Source organism: Phalangium opilio, unplaced genomic scaffold (assembly GCF_054372755.1).
Source record: "Phalangium opilio isolate 3A_F unplaced genomic scaffold, DU_Popi_V2 ptg000048l_1, whole genome shotgun sequence".
NCBI classification, from domain to species: domain Eukaryota; kingdom Metazoa; phylum Arthropoda; class Arachnida; order Opiliones; family Phalangiidae; genus Phalangium; species Phalangium opilio.
In genome coordinates, this window is record NW_028324170.1 from 6383342 (window position 1) to 6403940 (window position 20599).

General features: G+C 36.2%; 1 protein-coding gene and 1 long non-coding RNA gene across 2 annotated transcripts; one reads left to right on the forward strand and one right to left on the reverse strand.

The window, feature by feature from the left end:
- The first annotated feature begins 12334 nt into the window (after positions 1 to 12334).
- Positions 12335 to 13443, forward strand: LOC149674025 (uncharacterized). The gene is made up of 4 exons (XM_089839996.1): positions 12335 to 12453; positions 12519 to 12736; positions 12838 to 13136; positions 13205 to 13443. The coding sequence occupies exons 1-4, from the start codon at positions 12423 to 12425 to the stop codon at positions 13431 to 13433; spliced, it is 777 nt and encodes a 258-aa protein (XP_089696122.1). The 5' UTR covers positions 12335 to 12422; the 3' UTR covers positions 13434 to 13443.
- Positions 13444 to 19285: 5842 nt separating this feature from the next.
- LOC149674026 (uncharacterized) lies at positions 19286 to 20399 on the reverse strand. Its single transcript, XR_016367055.1, has 2 exons — positions 19528 to 20399; positions 19286 to 19449 (listed from the first exon to the last, which is right to left on the reverse strand). It is a non-coding gene; the product is annotated as an uncharacterized LOC149674026 (long non-coding RNA).
- Positions 20400 to 20599: the final 200 nt, after the last annotated feature.

Consider the following 20599-nt stretch of genomic DNA (forward strand, 5'->3'; position numbering starts at 1 on the left):
ATCGGACGCAGTCTTTATTGGACGTTCCCATTTGACAAAGTCCATAGCGTATTTACTATAGAAGTCATAGTAACTAAACGCTGACGTCTCGAAAAAAACAAGCATCCTGCAATATAAAAACCAAAGTACTTTCAATTTAACAATTTAAGAAATTTTCGGATTTAAAGTTTAGTACCCTTTTCCGTAATTCTCGCGAAATAGCGGGTTGCTTAAGAAGGATATGTTGACGGGAATGCCTATGTAATCCATTTTAAGAGATTTGGAAAAATAGAATCCGTTGAAATTGGTTTTCCATTCGTTCATCATGTCCGTGTTTTGCGTTAGAGTTAAGCCAAATATATAAGACAACAATTGGTCACCAAGGATCAAGGTTTTCTTGCCATCCATTATTTCCTCGTAAGTGTCCGTCAACACCAGGTCAATAGCTTGACAAAAATTATCTTCATTTAAATTATTTTTAATCCAGTTATGAAAGTCTTCATCTTGCATGGCCTAATAGGGGAACATTGATCATTTATGAGAGCACTGAACTGAAATTTTAACAATTGAACGCTCACTATCTTGGTAAGAAATTTGTAAACCAATCCGTCTTTGATCATAAGTGGTTGAACATTCGCGTGTCTCTGCATATATTGAAGATCTTGGATCGTTTCGATGAAGAAATATTTCTCGTTGAGGAATTCAGACTTGAGGAAACAACTCATAAGGAACCCGATAAAGGTGACGCCAAGTACCCAAAAAGCGAACGCGAAACGTTCAGAAATGTGTTCCAATTGACCAGGATACGCTACGTGACATGAGAGAAATGTATTTCCTAAATAAGTGCGATGTAACTTTCTCTAATCTGAAATTACGTACGTTCGAAGAAAAATATGGAAAATATATCCCATAAAACTCTTAGATATCGTGTCATTGCTTGGACAAAATTATTTCTTGCCTTCGTTACGGGTGCGTGCCACAGTTTGCGAGTCAAAAGTAATGAAACGACAGAGGCGAAAAGACAAATGCACACGGCAGACTGGAAACATAATCAATTTTGTAATATGGAATTAGGCTTACGTCATCTTGACAAGAAATACAGTTAGATCCATTGACAAGAATGAGAGCGAAGTTGACAGTGTCAATTTCGGTGCCGCTGACACTATGATCGTCTCGGTGGGGTTAAACAAACCACCAGATATAAATGTTTTTGTCTTGTCGAAAGCGGTAATCTCCACCGGAGCCAGCATGATGTCCAAACTCTGGAAAATCCATCAGTAAATTGAATACAAACTCATGGCAGGGTGGTATAGCGTATGATGCCGTCGCTATTTTCCTCAAACATGTAAGCGAGCTATTTTCGAAAGTCTATGTAATTTACCATTTGTGGTTCTTCACCATTCAAAATATCGGTAACCTCACCGACGTTTATCGCTGTATATCGAGGGCTATTGAGAGAAAACATATCTTGAAAACATCAACCATTTTTCAAACGTTATTTCAACAATTTACGTAAAATTATGAACTTTTCGGCCGAATTCTATGCCATCATAGATTTTCTTCATTTGTCGCGGTAAATTCTCCATTTCCTAGTAATTGTTCCTTTTTAATTCATCGTTCAAAACGTAATTTGAATCTCATATTTATATACTACCTCAATTAGTCCAAGATTGAAATACACTGGTTCTGTAAATCTATTATGGGAGACAACAATGTTAAAATAATATGATATTTACCCTAACCATTTGCTACACCTATCATTCCTAATTATTTCAGATAAATAGTGTTAACGCACCTGTACTTAAAATACCTATCTGGAAACACTTTCTCGTATTTAGCAGTGGCAGCAGACATATTTGAAATCCCACTACAAAATCAAGCCAGTCAAATTTTTTTCTATACCTCTACTACTGATCCACTCAAGTAATTAAAACTTACACTTCTGACGAGTGAATTATTGCTGTAGTTTTGAAATTTTGCGCAAGCGACAAAATCTACCTTCGTCTTTCCCTCCGACAGAATAAAGATTTCCGATTGTCATAAATATAGTCGTTCACAGACACTGTAATTCCTTGTTGTTGCTGTTTACAACTATAGAAAATAAAATTCTCAGAAAACATTGGTTTTCCTGAATTAATTTCATCATTAGCTTTCTACTTTACCTTGCAACCGAATAAAGAAAGTTTCTTATTTCGTGCTGACATGGTGCAACTAGATGTTTTTGGTCACGGTAGCTCTCCACGAAGTAAGGGCATACCCGCCGTTTTTGCGTGTTGACATAGAGCTACTGCAAGCCTCTGGTGTCGAAGCTTTAATGTCTTTCACGTGCTTCGTTAGTTGCCAAAAATCGTTAATTGAATCAATTTCAGCTAGGTGTTGTTATGTAATAAACCGATTCTAGCTAGTGCGATACTGTTATGTGTGTGTGTTTGTTGGTTGGTGCATCGCCGGTACACGAAAAGAAAACGGATTAAGGCTATGTGCGCTTTCATCTTCGGGCTCGTATTGTGGCGATATCGTATGAGTTTACAGCAGCTTTCGTGATTTGCATATACGAAAAACATGTTTGAGGCAACGCTGATTAAAATGATATGACATGACATGCCCTCCCCATCCCCAACCACACCTCGTTAATTCGAAATTATTTTTGTGACAACGCTGATTAAAATGATATGACATGACATGCCCTCCCCATCCCCAACCACACCTCGTTAATTCGAAATTATTTTTGTGACTTGTTTATGAAGGTTTCAAGCTTCGTTAGTTGCATGTTACTGTTCATGTCTTTATATATTAACATAAATAAATATATACATATATATTATACATACATGATTATGTTTATGTTTATGTATACTATATACATATATATTATACATACATGAATATGTTTATGTATACTATATACATGTATATTATACATACATGAATATGTTTATGTATACTATATACATATATATTATACATACATGAATATGTTTATGTATACTATATATTATATATACATGAATATGTTTATGTATACTATATATTATATATACATGAATATGTTTATGTATACTATATATTATATATACATGAATATGTTTATGTATACTATATACATATATATTATATATACATGAATATGTTTATGTATACTATATACATATATATTATATATACATGAATATGTTTATGTATACTATATACATATATATTATATATACATGAATATGTTTATGTATACATAAAGTTGTATATGTTGATCTTTTATTCGAAACTTTAGCGAAAATCAATAATAGGTTTTTACTTCTTTTTCGCTTTAAATAAGAGGATTCGATGATGAAAACAGGCGAAAACCTTTCCCTTTCTCTCTCTCTCAAACTATACCAAAACTATTCCAGACGCCATTGTGATGCCAAGGAAGATAATATTTTGTTTTTCCTTTAAAGGGAGAGTGAAACGGAAAGATGACGTGATATTTTTTGTCCCTTCTAATAATTAAAATCCATAGTGAATCATTTATGACAGTGTTTAAAAAAAACTTTTCGAACAAAGGACACATTTTGGCCGATTTTAGAAACTTTTTCATAGTTGTTAAATGTAAAAAAGGTCAAAGTAATAATATTTACTTTATTTTTAAATGTGTTTATAATACAGGCTTGTCGCGTGATAAAAATAATCGATCAAATGGTATAATAATATCAAAGATATATTCACACTAAGCCTGTCACTTATGTACAATTTTATCTCTTTAGAATGCGTAGAGGGTTGGTGGCAAGCTAACTGACAGCACTATATTAACTATTTACTATTAACGTTAAAGTTAAAAGGTTTTTGGTGATATCAGGGATAGATAGACTTTTTTAAGACGGAATAAACAATGTTTGGCCTTTACTTCAGTCCGACTCATAGACGAGTATATAGTCCCTTCCTTCAACACGTAACCAAAAAATTAAATTATCTTATTGGCTCACAAAAACTACGTATTGGTGACGTTGCTGACGGGGAGGGCCAAAAATACGTAATTCCTGTTTACCTCGGTCGCCATGACTACGACCCCTCTTGCGTTGTACCATAGCCCACTCGATCACGCGCGTCACGACGCAAGCTGCTCGCGCTATAGCTATAGAGCGCGGATCGAGTGGGCTATGGTTGTACAGATAAGCGTCTTCACCGGGGTTCAAAATGGAGCCGTCTAAATGCGAGGGTCCAGGTAATTATTCGGGAATTGTTTTTAATAGCAATTAAGAAGGTTGTTAGTGAATTTGGTGCCGGTGTTTTGGATTTGGAGTACATCTGTAAAGGTGAAAAGTGTTCGCTAATTCTTTCTTAAGCCAATAATTTCTACTATCCTCATGATTTTGTAAACGAATTTGATGAAGTTAACCAAGGCTTAGTGAATGGTCAGGAGATTTGTGAGCTTAGTGTTTGGTTAAAACCTGTTCGTGCTGTAATATCTATGAAGACTTTTACTCAATTCTAACTCACTTTTAATTTTCTTGGGTCTTCCCCGTTTTTTTTTCAGTTGCAAGCCCTATGTCTTGTGTAACTTCCATTTTTAAACAATGTTATGTCAAAAATTACAATCCGAGCCCATTCCAACTTGGCAGACGAATGAGCAGACGACGGGCAGACGACGTTTACTTGACCCGGATATACATACAACGTCATAACGAAAATAAGACCCGCCTCTTCTTTCATACCCCTCCGTCACGGGTAAGGGGGTCGTGGACTAGGACGCGCACCCGAATAACCCTGTTACCCATTCCGTCTTAAAAAAGTCTATCTATCCCTGGTGATATCATGGAGGAATAATAATTTAGCAAGTGGGAGAGAACTTGTAAACTCAACGCATAAGGGTTTGTTAATTGCGAGGCTAAAGCGCTAACCACTATGCCACCAAGTGTCTCCATGAATTTCTTCTACATTTCTTGCATCCAAGAATTAATTCTACCAAAAATATTGCGACGCAAATCGTTTGTGCGCATAATGTGAGGTAAAACACGCTTGATACGGCGAAGATATTCAGATCGGACGCAGTCTTTATTGAATGTTCCCATTTGACAAAGTCTATAGCGTATTTACTATAGAAGTCATAGTAACTAAACGCTGATGTCTCGAAAAAAACGAGCATCCTGTAATATGAAAACCAAAGTACTTTCAATTTAACAATATAAGAAATTGTAGGATTAAAGTTTCGTACCCTTTTCCGTAATTCTCGCGAAATAATGGGTTGCTAAGGAATGATGTGTTGACGGGAATACCTATGTAGTCCATTTTAAGTGATTTGGAAAAATAGAATCCATCGAAATTGGTTTTCCATTCGTTCATCATATCCGTGTTTTGCGTTAGAGTGAAGCCAAATACATAAGACAACAATTGGTCACCCAGGATCAAGGTCTTCTTGCCATCCAGAATTTCCTGGTAAGTGTCCACCGAAACCAGTTCGATAGCTTGACAAAAATTATTTTCATTTAAATGATTTTCCATCCAGTTATGGAACGCATCATCTTGCATGGCCTAATGGGGGAAAATTGATCATTTATGAGCGCACCGAACTGGAAATTTAACAAACTGAACGCTCACTATCTTGCAAAGAAATTTGAAAACCAATCCGTCTTTGAGTATAAGTGGTTGAACATTCGCGTGTCTCTGCATATATTGAATATCTTTTATCGTTTCGATGAAGAAATATTTCTCGTTGAAGAATTCAGACTTGAGGAAACAACTCATAAGGAACCCAATAAATGTGACACCAAGTACCCAAAAAGCGAACGCGAAACGCTCAGAAATGTGTTCCAATTGGCCAGGATACGCTACGTGACATGAGAGAAATGTATTTCCTAAATAAGTGCGATGGAACTTTTTCTGATTTGGAATTACGTACGTTCGAAGAAAAATATGGAAAAGACATCCCATAAAACTCTTAGATATTGCGTCATTGCTTGGCCAAAATTATTTGTTGCCTTCGTTACGGGTGCGTGCCACAGTTTGCGAGTCAAAAGTAATGAAACGACAGAGGCGAAAAGACAAATGCACACGGCAGACTGGAAACATAATCAATTTTGTAATATGGAATTAGGCTTACGTCATCTTGACAAGAAATACAGTTAGATCCATTGACAAGAATGAGAGCGAAGTTGACAGTGTCAATTTCGGTGCCGCTGACACTATGATCGTCTCGGTGGGGTTAAATAAACCACCGGATATAAATGCTTTTGTCTTGTCGAAAGCGGTAATCTCCACCGGAGCCAACATGATGTCCAAACTCTGGAAAATCCATCAGTAAAATGAATACTAATTAATGACAGGGTGGTATAGCGTATGATGTCGTCGCTATTTTCCTCAAACATGTAAGCGATCTATTCTCTAAAGTCTATATAACTTACCATTTGTGGTTCCTCACCATTGAAAATATCGGTAACGTCACCGACGTTTATCGATGTGTATCGAGGGCTATTGAGAGAAAACATATCTTGAAAACATCAACCATTTTTAAAAAGTTATTTCAACCATTTACGTAAAATTATGAACTTTTCGGCCGAATTCTACGGCATCGTAGATTTTCTTCATTTGTAGCGGTAAAATCTCCATTTCCTAGTAATTGTTCCTTTTTAATTCATCGTTCAAAACGTAATTTGAGTCACGTATTTATATACTACCTCAACTACTCCAAAATTGAAATAAACTGGTTCCGTAAACCTATTATAGGAGAAAACAATGTTAAAACAATCTGATATTTACCCTAATCATTTGCCCATCATGGGCATTAAATTCCGAAATAAAGTTAACGCACCTGTACTTAAAATACCTATCTGGAAAAACTTTCTCGTATTTAGCAGTGGTGGCAGACATATTTGAAATCCGCTACAAAATCTAGCCAGTAAAATTGTATTCGATACCTCTACTACTGATCTACTAAGTAGATAAAACTTACACTTCTTATCAGTAAATTATTGCTGTATATAGTTTTAAATTTTGCCCAAGCGACAAAATCTAGCTTCGTCTTTTTCGTCAACAGAATAAAGTTTTCCGCTTGTCATAAATACAGTCTTTCACTGACACTGCAATTCTTTGTGTGGCGTTTATACCTACAGTGTAATTAAACAGTCTGAGAGAACAAGGGTTTTCTGGAATGAATTTTATCATTAGCTTTCTACTTTACCTTGTAACCGAATCCAGAAAGTTTCTTATATCGTGATTACATGGTGCACCTAGATGTATACAGTCACGGTAGCTCTACACGATCGGCTTGTCCGTCGTTTTTGCGTGTTGACATAGAGCTACTGCAAGCCTCTCCATTGATTGTTGTCAACAATCGTTAATTGCATCAGTTTCAGCTAGGTGCTGTTATGTAATAAACGGATCTTAGCTAGTGCGATACTGTTATATGAGTGTGTTTGTGTTTGTTTATTGGTGCATCTCCGGTACACGAAAAGTGAACTTCCCTAGAAACGGATTAAGGCTATATGCGCTCTCATCTTCTGGCACGTATTGTGGCTGAGTTTACAGCAGCTTTCGTGATTTGTATATACGAAAAACAAGTTTGCGGGAACGCTAATTAAACTGTTATGACATAACATGCCCTACCCATCCCCAACCACACCTAGCTAATTCGAAGTTATTTTTGTGACTTGTTTATAAAGGTTTCAAGCTTCGTTAGTTGCATATTACTGTACATGCTTTTATACATATATTAACATTAATAAACATATGCATACATACATACATACATACATAAAATATATATGTTCATATATTCATTAATACATACATGCATGCATGCATAAAGTTATATATGTATATCTTTCATTCGAAACTTTAGCGAAAATCAAATTGGGAGTTCAGTGACGGAATAATAAGTTTTTACTTCTTTTTCGCTTTAAATAAGTACCTGTTGTTAAAGTTTTTAAATTAAAATTCAAAATATGAAAATTTTATCCAAAACTAAACACAGAATTACATAAATTGGCAAAATAGAAAAAGAAAATTATTTTAAGGATTAATCGAAAATACGTGAAAGAGCGCTTAGCAAGAATCGTTGTACAAAAAAAAAGGAAAAAGGCTGAAATAGAAATAGTTTTGAGGGGAAAAGAAATAATTCAAAACAGAAAAAAAATAAGAGAAATTGTAAGCCTTGGAATGCGGGAGTAAAGCGGCGTAACACTTATTCTAGGGCTTTGGCGCATGAAATTGGCCCTCCTAGATCTTCGCGACCTACGAATGGGGACTCCTTTAATTTGTCAATGTGTAAGAAAAAGATAATTTACAGTCCGTCCCTCGTTTATTTCATCTAAATGACTGAACTAAGATTTTTCTAGGACCATTCTTCCCACGAACACGAAAGATACCAAGTTCAGATCTCGCAGTTCCAACCGTAATATTCGTTGTGGCGTTCAATGGCTTCTCTTTTCACAATTCAGAACAAATGTGAAAAGACAAATATTTTGGCTGAAGTAGTATCGAAATAAGTATTTGTTGTCCCAATGATTGTCTCTTAAAATCTGAGTAGATACGCTGAGAAAATCGCTCCAAAATGATTCCTGATACCATCTTCATAAGAAGGCCGGTTTATATTTTAATGCGGATGATTGTGAACACTATTTCAATATTTTTTTACCAAACAACCTCTAACAATATGAAACCTTTGAACCTTATACCAATAGAGATTTACGGTAAACGTGGTTAAAAATTTCTAAGAGCAATAAGCTTTTATAATATTTAACCTTAAGTCCATAAGGTAAATAATCTTCGTTATTTTTGAAACTCCCGAGTGACCAAAAAAAAAAAAAGAAAAAAACCTGAGGCTCGTCGAAAGAATTTTCTCTTCCAAGTTCATTTTCGGCACTAAAGTATATATAAACGTATTACGAGCATAGAGAGCCAGGGTTCAAACGGCTTCCGAAGGAGTATAACCTCAAAAGTACCATCAGAAAGGGCCTAAGGGTCGGAGAAAAGAAGATGAAACAAAAAAGATATACCGTTAAAACGATTCGGGAAGCAACGCGAACCGGAGAGTACTCCCTTAATGTTTTATATTGCTCTAACAATCGCTGCCTCGAGATATATTGAGCTTCTCTATTATATAGGTCGAACCGAAATACTAAAGAAAATACAAAATAAATGTGGTCAAGCCCATACACACCAGGTTCACCATCAATGAAATGTTATAAGTATCCTACAGTTGCAGCCTTGAAATTCATAAAAACATAATGGAAATAATTCTTAAATTTCAGAAATTATTTATGGGTAAATTACCATTTTATTGACTAATCTAACCTTGGAACCCAACGAACACTCAAGCTGTCTTACACAAAGTACACCACCGTGATGACAACAAAACAATTTCCTCCGTTAACACACCACTTGTGACATTATTATAAAGTACATTCTCAAAAACATTGGGATGAAGACAAATAAAACCGTGAAGATTGGGCGTAGAGCAAAGGGACTTACCAAAAGGAAACAGTGAAAAAAAAGAAAAAAAAGTAAAAAACAATGAGTTGGAATTGCTCATAATAGATGACTCGCCATTTGCCGACGACCGAGGAAACTCCTTGATATCTATTGGATTTTTCTACGCTAGAAATTGAAGTCAAGAAGGTGGAATCCACGGCGAGTTAGGACCACAGCGTTAATGGTCAGTGAAAAAGAATGACTTTTTTTTTTCTTTTTCGTCGAAAGGCGAACAGCAGCGCAAACCACCCAAAATTCTCGTCCGTGGTATCTGACTTTTATTCTTTTGATTGTCCCAAAGAGAGAACATGATCTATAAATGGGACAGTTTCCTCGGTCAGTCTTAAGGACTCGCTCCTCTCTATTGCCCCAAATAAACCAAAAACTTACGCACTCGTCACTCCCATAAAGGCGATAAATAAAACACTTGCTTCTTACGCGTTCTGTTTTTGTTCCCCCTCGTATTAAACGTATCAAAACTATTCGGCCACTGACCAGCACTGCTACAAATGAGTATGATGTTTAATTTATTAATTAATGAATAAGAAGGGTAAAATACTATTTTGTTTCGATGGATTTCTGACCATCGTGACCTCCAGGTCAAATCCGTCCATAAATCATACACTTGCGCCAGTGGAGAGAATGTACCAGACGCGTCATCTGTGACGTGTGGCATCATTTGACGTCGCCCTCTCAAATCACGACGGGTTACTGTGCCATTTGATGTATGCATTGATGTTTCGGGTACATAAAAACAAGCTGATCAAGCCACAACTAAATAAGCGTTTCATACATTCACTTATTTGGAATGGGGAAATTCAATTGTCATCCCTCCCTTTCACGTTTTTCCATGTAGGCTTTTGAGTAATATTTTACCTGAAACAACCTTTATTGCTTTATTGCATAATTGTCATTGGAAACAGCTGGAAGGTTCAAAACGAGGGTTCCGTCAGTGGTATATTGAATTATTTTTAAATTTTCATAAATATTCCGTGATTCCCTCCGTTAGTGATTTCGTCTGAGAACTCTTAATGTCTTCGGAGATTGATAGATTTTATCGAATATTTTGTGATTTCACGAGAGAGATTTCTCGATTCCGTGACTTCGATAGAAGAGTAAATGTTTCACCCCTCGGTTAAAGCAAATATTTTCTTCTACCGAGCCAATCTTTGGCTTAGTAGAGTATCGCAATTGCATTATGGCCAACACCTTATAAATAATTCAATGCGATTGTTGGTTATGAAAATAATGTGAACGCTTGAAAATCGATTTCATAAATACAGAGTTTTAGTTTTAGTTTTCACTTAGGTTCACGCAATGTGCTAGAAACCAGTCATACGTGTTAACTTCAACTCGCAAACCAAATAATATTGAACGGTTACCATATCGCAGTACGAACCGAATTGAAAAACACCCGAAAGAGCTACATGTATAATTAACTATTTCATTCGATTGATATTCCTTATTCATAAATTTTATAAGAATACACCTACCTAAGAATTCGATTTAATAATCTCGTTTAAATTTGTTTCGACATCGCGCAATATTAACTCAAGCTAGCAATTATAAGGAACACTCTCGGAATAAGTCCAAACACGCAAACAATTATCTTCGACTGTGGCCTTTATATTCCTAGCCTGAGTGCATGCACGCGATATGTCAGAATCGATCCCGGAAAGATACCTTTAACTCAAAAGAATACAAGACGGTTACCACATCGTAGTAAGCGCCATGCTAAGTGTACCATGCAGAAAACAATTAATTCGTGAATTTACTCCGTTCCAAGAACCCACCGCTGCTACAATTGAAAATTGACATATAATCTACAACTATTATTGATTCGACAACAAAGAAAGATATAATGGAAGTCGGAACAGCAAAATTCTACAAAGCCCCTTTTCTCGAAGTAAGTTTTTAAGCTTTTACTTATTCCATTCGTCTAATTAAAAGTCGGGGATAATCATTGTTTCTAGTTCACACCCCACATCATTTTGAATGACCAAGAAGAGAAAACCGGCTATATGATTAAATTTCTCCATGTTCTACAAATATTTGACAATATCATCAAGTAAGAAGTCTCAACGCTATAGTGGTCCGCTTTTGCGTTACTCGTTATAATTCCAATCTTGAAAATATTTTTTCAGCGTTACTGTTATACCGAATGCTGATCAGTTTTGGGGAGCGAAAATTAATAATTCTTGGAATGGGCTTTTAGGAATGCTCGAAAGAAATGTATTTTGTTTTATAATTTGAAATGTAAAGAGTTCATTCAAGTTGTTAAGAATATGGAGACGTATCCTTTAGATTCTGTTACAGCCCTCGTGTACTTTCTAGTGAAATTTCATTCGCTAGTTTTTGTTCTAAATCTAAAGAGCTCAATCTGTGTAGTTAATATTAAACTTTCAATTGTTAAGTCAAAAATAGAAAAAAACCTTTAGTTATGCCAAGGCAGTATTTACAAACTCTTTGTCATGTGGTATGAGACTATCATGAAAGATCACAAGCTCATTGTCACTAAGTGTACGCGAGGAGGATGGAATTTGAATCTTTTAGTCTCTCCATGTTTTTCTAGAAATAAGAGTGAACTCTTAATGAACTTCTTAAAGTAACAATGAAGTAAATATTTTAAATACACAGGAAGGGGATTTTTCGGCATCTCCTATGTTATTACTCGGTGATCGTTTCAACGCCTTCTCAACTTCGCACCCTTTCTTGATTTCAAGAACCCAAATATTATTCGGAACTAAGGAAAAAAATGAGAATGATATTTATTCTGTTGTCGACAAATGGGTAAGTTGCCGTAGATTTGATTGATTAACCTATATAATTTATTTAGTCTTACTATGTATAGACATCTTGAAGCAATTGGCCTATTTACGCTTAAAAGTGCTAATTTTAAATGTATCTAGATAATTGTGGTGCTCCTTTGTGTCCCTCTGTTGATTTACGTAACGTCGAAACTAAACTCTAAATATGGGAACGCGAAATTGGAACTACGCTCGATGTTTTTGGTCCAATGCCTTCTAGGAACGAGTAAGAACGTTTAAAGTAACGATCTCAAGTTTTGAATTTTAATTTTAATCGCGTCCTACCCCAAGCTCCTCAAAGTTTCAAGTGCAACGGAGTCACTCGTTTTCTTTCGCTTTTATGGTGTCTGGGGTCTTTCATTGTATTGGTTTTCGTATCATCAGAAATGACGTCTAAGTTTTCTAGCAAACTGGAAGTTATTCCCTTCAACAGCGTGGATGATGTATTTAACTTTCCTAATGCGAAGCCTTTGATGGCTAAGAACTCTGCATATTCTAGTTTAATCCAGGTCAGCTTTCGATAATGCGAACGAAGTCATTCGCAGTTCTCTTCCCGGTTTGAAAAAAGACACGAAAATATTGATTTAATGTTTCCCATTTTTTAATTTAGAAAAGTTCAATGTCTAAAAAAGCGTACGCGGAAATATTAAAACGAGCTCAAGCGAACCCGGATTCCTGTTACCAGAGTTTCGACAACGTAAGAGAAAATGTTGACATTCATGCTGCAATCGAAAATCGAGAGAAATTTAGCATCTCCTCGGAGATTCTTAACTGGAATGTAATTAAGAACAGATACAACAAGACAGGAAACTGCAAAATGAAACTAAGTAAACCTTTAATGATAACGTACTGGGTGATATATTTCAAGAAAAATATTTCGCAAACACTCATCAAGACCGTCAACAAAAGGTTAGTGTCTCCTTCTTCTAAAAAGTTAAATTAAATACGTTTATGGTGGAGTAAGTGTAATTTTTCAGGTTGCGTCAGTTAACTGAGGGCGATTGCTTTGAAGATTTGAACCCTTCTTTGAAAAACGAATTACATCCGTGTCAGAAAACAGAAACACCAGAGATATTCGTTGTACTCAACGTGTCCGCTTTTATGGTCATTTTTCGCATTTGTCTCTTGGGTTTCACAGCATCCTTAATCACTCTCATACTTGAAATATACGTAAACACGCTGAGAGTTAACATAATGCCACCATAGTTAATCAGTATCGTCCCATTTGAAAAGTAAGGTATGGCAGTAGTTTAAAGAGAATATGACTGTAAACCAACACCCCTAGGCCCAATTTTAGGTCAGGTAAGGTTAGGTTGTGTTGGATTGGTGCATTAATTTCTTCGAAATTGAAAACTTGTGTAATTTTAAGAGTCTCCATCTCTCCAAGAACCCTTACAACGAAGGTTAGATTTCGTTTGGTTCGGTATTAGAGTATAAATAAATCTTTCGCGAATTTAAATTGAGAAATGAAGTTTGGGTTACTTGATGAACTTATCAAAAACATTTCTTAACAAAAGATCAATTGTACTTAGAGTCAAATAATTGAAAGTTACTTTTGGTTTTACTTAACCCTAATAGCGCGGTGTGTGAAGATCAACAAGGAAGGTAAAGGAAAAGGTCCAGAAACGATTTTGGCAACAAGCGAAAATCAGAATATTTGTAACTAAATTAAGAATTCCTAGGAATTTTCCTTTCACAATATACTCCGGCTAGTCTCTTTACACGCGCTTTTCAGCGTCACACTGGGCTAGTATAGCGGCAGCCGTCACGAACAACTGTTACTAGACAGAGTTGCAAAAGCTTCTTGACAATACGCGACCCTCTCTTCGGGACGCTTTCAATGCCTCTTCTTTCTAAAGGAAAACGAGGTACGGGGATTTCTAGACTGCAGCTTCTAAAAGAGAACGACGAGACTAGATATAACTAGCTACTATGTATTCGTGTCCTTGTTTGAATTAAGGGCGACAATTGTTCAACGTCAGTTCGTTCGGACAGGTACAATATGTATTGGAATATAGTCCGAGAAGACTCGAGAGGCAATGATGATCAATATCACTTAGTTCATTGAAAGTGCACGTCGCGCAGAGCGTATCTAATACGCGAAAGTTGTTTTGGCTTGATATTTATGACATTACTAGCTAAGTGTCTCGAATGGTTTAAGAAAATGGAAACTGAAAAGAGTTTCCTGTCTATGGAGACAATAAATAGTCTTTGGACCCAGCCGTATCTGCAGGATGATGTGCTATTTATTTAAGGAACTAACGTTTTTTACAACTCTCAAACTCGATAAAATGATGCTTAATTAGGAGACATTCATGAAGCTGAAATGTGTCTGTCTAGAATAGGACGTTCATTAAAGACTTAATGACTAGTGATTTGCCGACCCAAACCTTGAGAGGAACCCACCAAACTACTTTCAATTCAACTTCTCCAACAGCGTTACTGCGGTATTTACCACGCATTTTGGTTTGGCCATCAGACCACGTAACCATGGACAGGCAGCTAGGTTTGCTTACGCCTGATACCAGCGTTGTGGCGGCGAGTGTCCCAAGTTCATCACCAAACCCTGGTAAAATTTGTCGCCAAATTGCGGTCGGTAGACGAGTGAGGGCGCCTGCTACGCATTGCCATTTGTTAACGCGGGTTTAACCCTTCTTTGTCTGTCCATTGTTAGGTGGTCTGAGGTCAAATCAAGTAAAGACTCGTATAAAGACCAAACAACTTTCTCAAATACGTGAGAAATATAAAAATAGTATAACCGCAGCACCTTTATTTCCATTGAGAGTCCTTGTACTTACTTCGTAATTACTACCCCCTTTATCGTAACGTTCCTACAAACACGTGTTAACAGTTTTCCTCAACGAAAGAATAAATGAAGCTTAATTTCTAGAAATCTCGACGAAATAATTATCTCGAATATAAAGAGCTCGGCCGTCCACAAAATTTATTCAGGCGCAGCCGATGTACGGTTCGCTTGTCAAAATTAATCCCGCATCTACCTTCGTTACTAAACCCTGCCAACTATTATCGCCTCTGTAAACCGCGCAAAAGTGGAGTACTCGACCACGACGATAGCAGACCGCGCCAGCAGAGAATACAACTATACCAAAAGTCAAGTCTGTAAGTTTCCTTAAGTCGCTCGCTCGGTTTCATTTTAGCTCAACAAAGGTCACAGATCTTTAATAGAATTTGCTGTTTATGAAAATTAAAAATTGTACGTAATTAAATTAGCTCATGAACTGCTGTATATAATAAGTTTTGGATATAAAAATATCACTTGACGTATGTTAATTACTAAAGGATTTATCACCTAGCATCTCGAGGACTTATTGCAGCGCCGTTAGGTTGAATTACAAATATGTAGATTTTTAGGGACCCGTGTTTACGAGCGTCAAGGATTAGAGTGTCAACTGGGTGGCCCTTCAAAAAACATACAATTATAGAAGAAATGGAAAGATGTTGCCGAAGAACAAGGAGTTAAATGAAGAAACGGGTAAATCAAACAAATGTTTGAGAGTCTATATCTCCGTAACTAAATGTAGTATTCCTTATGTTCATTGACATTTTCCACTCATTTTGAACCAAAGAACAAACCCTTTAATTCGTGGTGGATCTATCACCCTGGTTAAATCACGAAACTAGAATTCTTGATATTGCGAACATTCATTTTGTTCACTTTTTGCAGTTCATACGGGATAGATTTTCACTAATGGTTCATTGACTCGGTGAAAATCATGTTTTATCAGTTACCAAGGAAAATTCTGATCCAGTTAGTTTTGAAACCCAAATTTCGCATAAGGCACGGTAAGGCTAGCGGGTGGCGACACGCCTTTCCTGGCTTTCTAAATTCGATTTTCCTATACCTGTATATAATTCGGAGAAACTCCCCTAATTTACAATCAATGAAGTCGGGGCTATTTGTCTCATTTTAGATTAGAAAACGTACATGTAGAAGGGAGTCGCCAATATAACAACACCGCTTTTCGCCTTCCTCGTAATAACGTCTTCAAATACTTCTGCTTTTATAGCGTGTAAAGCTGGCTAATTCCGAAAGGCTTCGTAAGATTCGAAGAATCCTAATGGCTGCGAGGCGCGAGTTCCTGAAAGGCGCGTACGGTTATGACCACTATATATACCGACTCGTATTGAATGAAGTCCTCGCTCAATTTATTTAATCACGGTTGAAGTAACAAGCAGAAATTGACCATTTTAAACTCGAAATAAATCGAAGTTTCATACCAAAATTGACTATTAATTAAGGAAAACCACGAAAGCGTAACCCAAAGTTATTTCCCGAGACTTCTGCTCGTTCTAAATGTTCCACAAACATATAATTAACGTTCTTAGCTATACGTAAGCAACGTAATGTTTTACCCTCAAGTGACCTACCGTGAAACTTTGTAAATCCTCAATTCTTTATCTGATAACATTTGTATTTTGTATAAGATCCGAGAACATTCGTAGATTAAATTGGGTTGTAGGGTCCATGGTTCCCTTTTGCATCAAAGTTATAATGGTAAGCGGGTTACGACCCATCTAGTTGAGCCAGAAGCTGTGTCTCTGAGAAGGCCTTTTTTGGACCTGAACAATAGTTTTGGGATGAGAATATGTCGTCTTTTATGGAGCATCTCTTGAAATTCACGACAGAAGAGTTGATAAAAACTCTGGTAGGAGGGTCTAATATAAGTTTAATTTATTGTAAACCCAAAAGCAGTCGCATTGTTTAAGGATTTAAGAGCTTGGAGGTATCTTTAACATCTATAGTTAATTTAACTCTGTAAAGTTGGCCAAGGGATTTAGTAATAAGCATAAATGGACGTATTCAGTATTAGGGCGGAATGTAGCGACGTGTGACTTAAGGTTATTCACGCTCAACGAATTAGAACCGAATTTCTCCGCTGCGTGTATAGCTTGGCGTAGAATGGGACTAGACTCCTTTGTTATACAGCGACGCGAGAGGTCACGGAGGCGGTCCTCTGGTGGGATTTAAAGTAAAGGATCTATCTCTGATAATATTCCCAATACAAGACTCCCTGAAGGTCTCGCATTCTGTTTACCGTTATATAATCTTGGATCCCCGGTAATGCGACTGGCTATTCGACGCTATCATCGATCCTTTCGATCGAGGCTTCGTGCTATGGATGGTGACCACTCGTAGACATGGTAAAAACCATCACGTAGTAAGGTCGCCGTAGCTGGCGCATTTCGAATTGAAATTACACCATTTTCCCTTTAAGACGCTATAGTGTCCAGGGAGGCATCCCTTGACAGAAATGACGATTTTCTCAATGTATATAGCGGTTGGCGATAAGAGCGTTAAAGGGATCGCTACTTCATGCGTCGATGGGACTTGGAGTAAATACTTGGAAAGTTGGAATTCGAGAAAATTTGGTAATATGACAAAATTTATCTTAATGTTCCAGAGTCATTTAACATACTATTTCATCTTTTAGATATAAATTTCCTTGTGGCATTTGTGTATTCGCGGTCAAGTGTTTCCTCTTCCATACTGGATGTAGTTACGCGTACACCATTCTGATATTTGTTGTGTTTCTTTTAAAATATATTTGCAATAATATTTACAATTTCAAATTGTACAAGAACGTATGCTCAGAATTTGAAATTCAACTATGGTTCCTGGTTACAATCGGTCACTCGTGAAATTCTTTCTGGTAGTAAGATACCGTGGTAAAAAGCACCGGATCTTTGGGAGATTTTGAGTCGAAAATGTTCCATGACATCCTGTTTGTTTTCGAGTTATGATTTGAGTGTTTTATGGATGACCCCTTAATTAAATTAGAAATCATTGTCCTTCAGTTTCTTAATAAGATTTAAGGGGTCATCCCTAAAATACTCTGGACAATCTTAACTTGACAACAATGACCCTCAGGGCAAAATGGAGATAGAAGTTACATTTTAGACTCAAAATTGATTTCTTAAAGAACATCCCACTGTATTTATGGCAGACATATCAGAAACACCTAGTACATCAATTTTTATAACTTTCATTATTTGAATTGATGTCGCTGTTCGGGGGAAACTCTATTTCCTTATTTACTTCCTCTAAGGAACTTTCATAATAGGAGGGGGGATCGAGATCATTGTTTAACATATTCGTTTTCCCAAAGGATTTTAGAGCTAAGTCATCACGGCGCTTTTCTGAGAAGCCAATAGAGACGTTTAAGCGACGATCACGTAACTATATAAGCTCGTGTCTCTCGTTTCCAATTTCGGCAAGGCTTAGGTCGTCATTAAAATTCCAAACCTCTATCTCATTAAAGCGCGGGCTATATGCCACGCTCAAGGTGTTATCCGATAAATTACTCGATTCAAGCCAATATTTATATAAAAACTCTGCGCCATCCCAGTAACGAATTTAGTGTTTCACAAACTCCCAATTTATTGATGACAAAAACGGTTATTAAATTCAAATAAACAAATTAAATTGGCCAATTTTCTTTGGAAATTGACTAATGGTTTGAATGATTACGAAAATTATCATCCTTAGTATTTGATTTGCAAATTTTAACGAGGGAGAGACGGAAACCTAAATTAATATTATACACGACTCAGAAAATCATTCTCCTATGTAGTGACGGATAATATTAATTAAATTTCTGGATGATTAGTAACCAAATTTTATGTCCAAGTTTTAGAAAAACAGAAAATTTAAGAAATTCGCAAGAAAATGTTTGAGAAAACAATACATTTAATGCTCATCTGTCTTCTACATCTATCCTGGCTGACTGATGACAATCAACGCCCAGCCCAAACCGGTTTACCTAGAAGGCTGAAATTTCGCAGGGACGTTACTCTTAAGTAGTATGTGCATATTAAGAAAGATTTTTTTAATTCCGACGCCATCTTTTAAAATGGTGGCTATAAAGTGAGACGCTGTTCGGGCAAACGCCGGTTGCCTTTTTGCTGATAGATGTATAAAATCTTTCAAGTTTGGTAAAAGGAAAATTACAGGCGCTTTTTAATGTTCATTTTCAAATCAGACTTAAATACATAACACTACAACTTAACATAAAACTTCATACTTTCATATGCTTTAATTAAACATGAACTTTAGAACTTAATTCCCCCGTGTCTTCCATATGTTCACTGATTGTAAAGGCGCGGAAACCCTTTGGATCTGTTTCTTGATCAACATCTCGTCGATTTAAATGTTGAGCTCCATTAGCTTTCTTCAAAGGTGTATTAGCCGTAGCGAATTTACCTGCAAAATTATAAAGAGTTTCCTTTAATTGACTAACTGATATCGCAGATTGCTTGTAAGATATTGCTAGAAACATACCTTTGGTTGATTTTGCTAAGGTGAGATCAAAATATAAACTAATACAACAAATAACTAAAATAATAACTAAACCACGGTTGAACATTCTTGCTGTATATAAAAAATCCACAATTAAACTAAAACATTAGCTTAGTTCAGCCGAGCCCCTAAAACTAAACGCTGTTCGATGATAAGTTGTGGTATGGCTCTACTTCCGTATTAAATACGAGGCGCAACGGAAATTGCTTATATATCGTGCACATGTTTTGCTAAAGCTCTATTATTTTGATAACTTATTAATTTAGCTGATGCTATAGTACGACAGTTTAATGTAGTCGAGGGTTTGAAATTTGTTAAACAAATTGGCGATGCTTCCGGAACGTTATTTAGAACGACACTGAATTAAAATTTATCCCACAAAATACTTCTGTCTTTCAAAATAAAATGTCTTTGCTAGGCTAGCAATTGGAATTGAGTAGCGCTGTTTTTGACAAATGGTGGTTTGATTATATACGTCCGAAACACAACACTGAGAATAATAGTTATAAGAACCATGAGCGTGACAATAATTATTATTATTAAAAATATGTCATCCAGAGGAAGAATTTTTAATTACCAAGAACATGACAGTGTGAAAAACCATTATTCCTTAACTATTATGAAACGCTTTAATCAACAGACACTTTGAAATATGCGGCTTAAAATTTGATATTTAATTTAGTAACGTAACTGAAAATGATTCTTTTTAACGAAGTTTTTTTTTTCTGTGGCTAAACGTTTTTTATGATAAAATGCATTTCAATATAAATGGGAATTGAGAAGAGGTATTCGGCGAAATGAGGACAAATCGTCAAACACGAAAAATGTATTTATAAGAACTCAAAGTAGACTTCCACGCAAAAAAATAAATTTCATAACCGAAAATGCTTGTTTTTATGAAGAGAGAAAAAAAATAAAAATAAAATAGAAACAGACTCAGTCGACATAACGCGCTGAGACGACTACGCTTTCTACAGTTCCTAGTTCCAGTTTCTGCAACATTAGTGTCCTTTCTTCGTCGTCATCAATTCTAATGATACTTTGATGTCACCGA

Excerpts from the sequence above, each read along its gene's own strand:
- LOC149674025 (XM_089839996.1), top strand. The coding sequence starts at position 12,423 with ATGTTTTTGGTCCAATGCCTTCTAGGAACGA. Across the intron at positions 12,454-12,518 it reads CCAATGCCTTCTAGGAACGA|CTCCTCAAAGTTTCAAGTGC; the intron begins GTAAGAACGTTT and ends TCCTACCCCAAG. Across the intron at positions 13,137-13,204 it reads ATCAAGACCGTCAACAAAAG|GTTGCGTCAGTTAACTGAGG; the intron begins GTTAGTGTCTCC and ends GTAATTTTTCAG.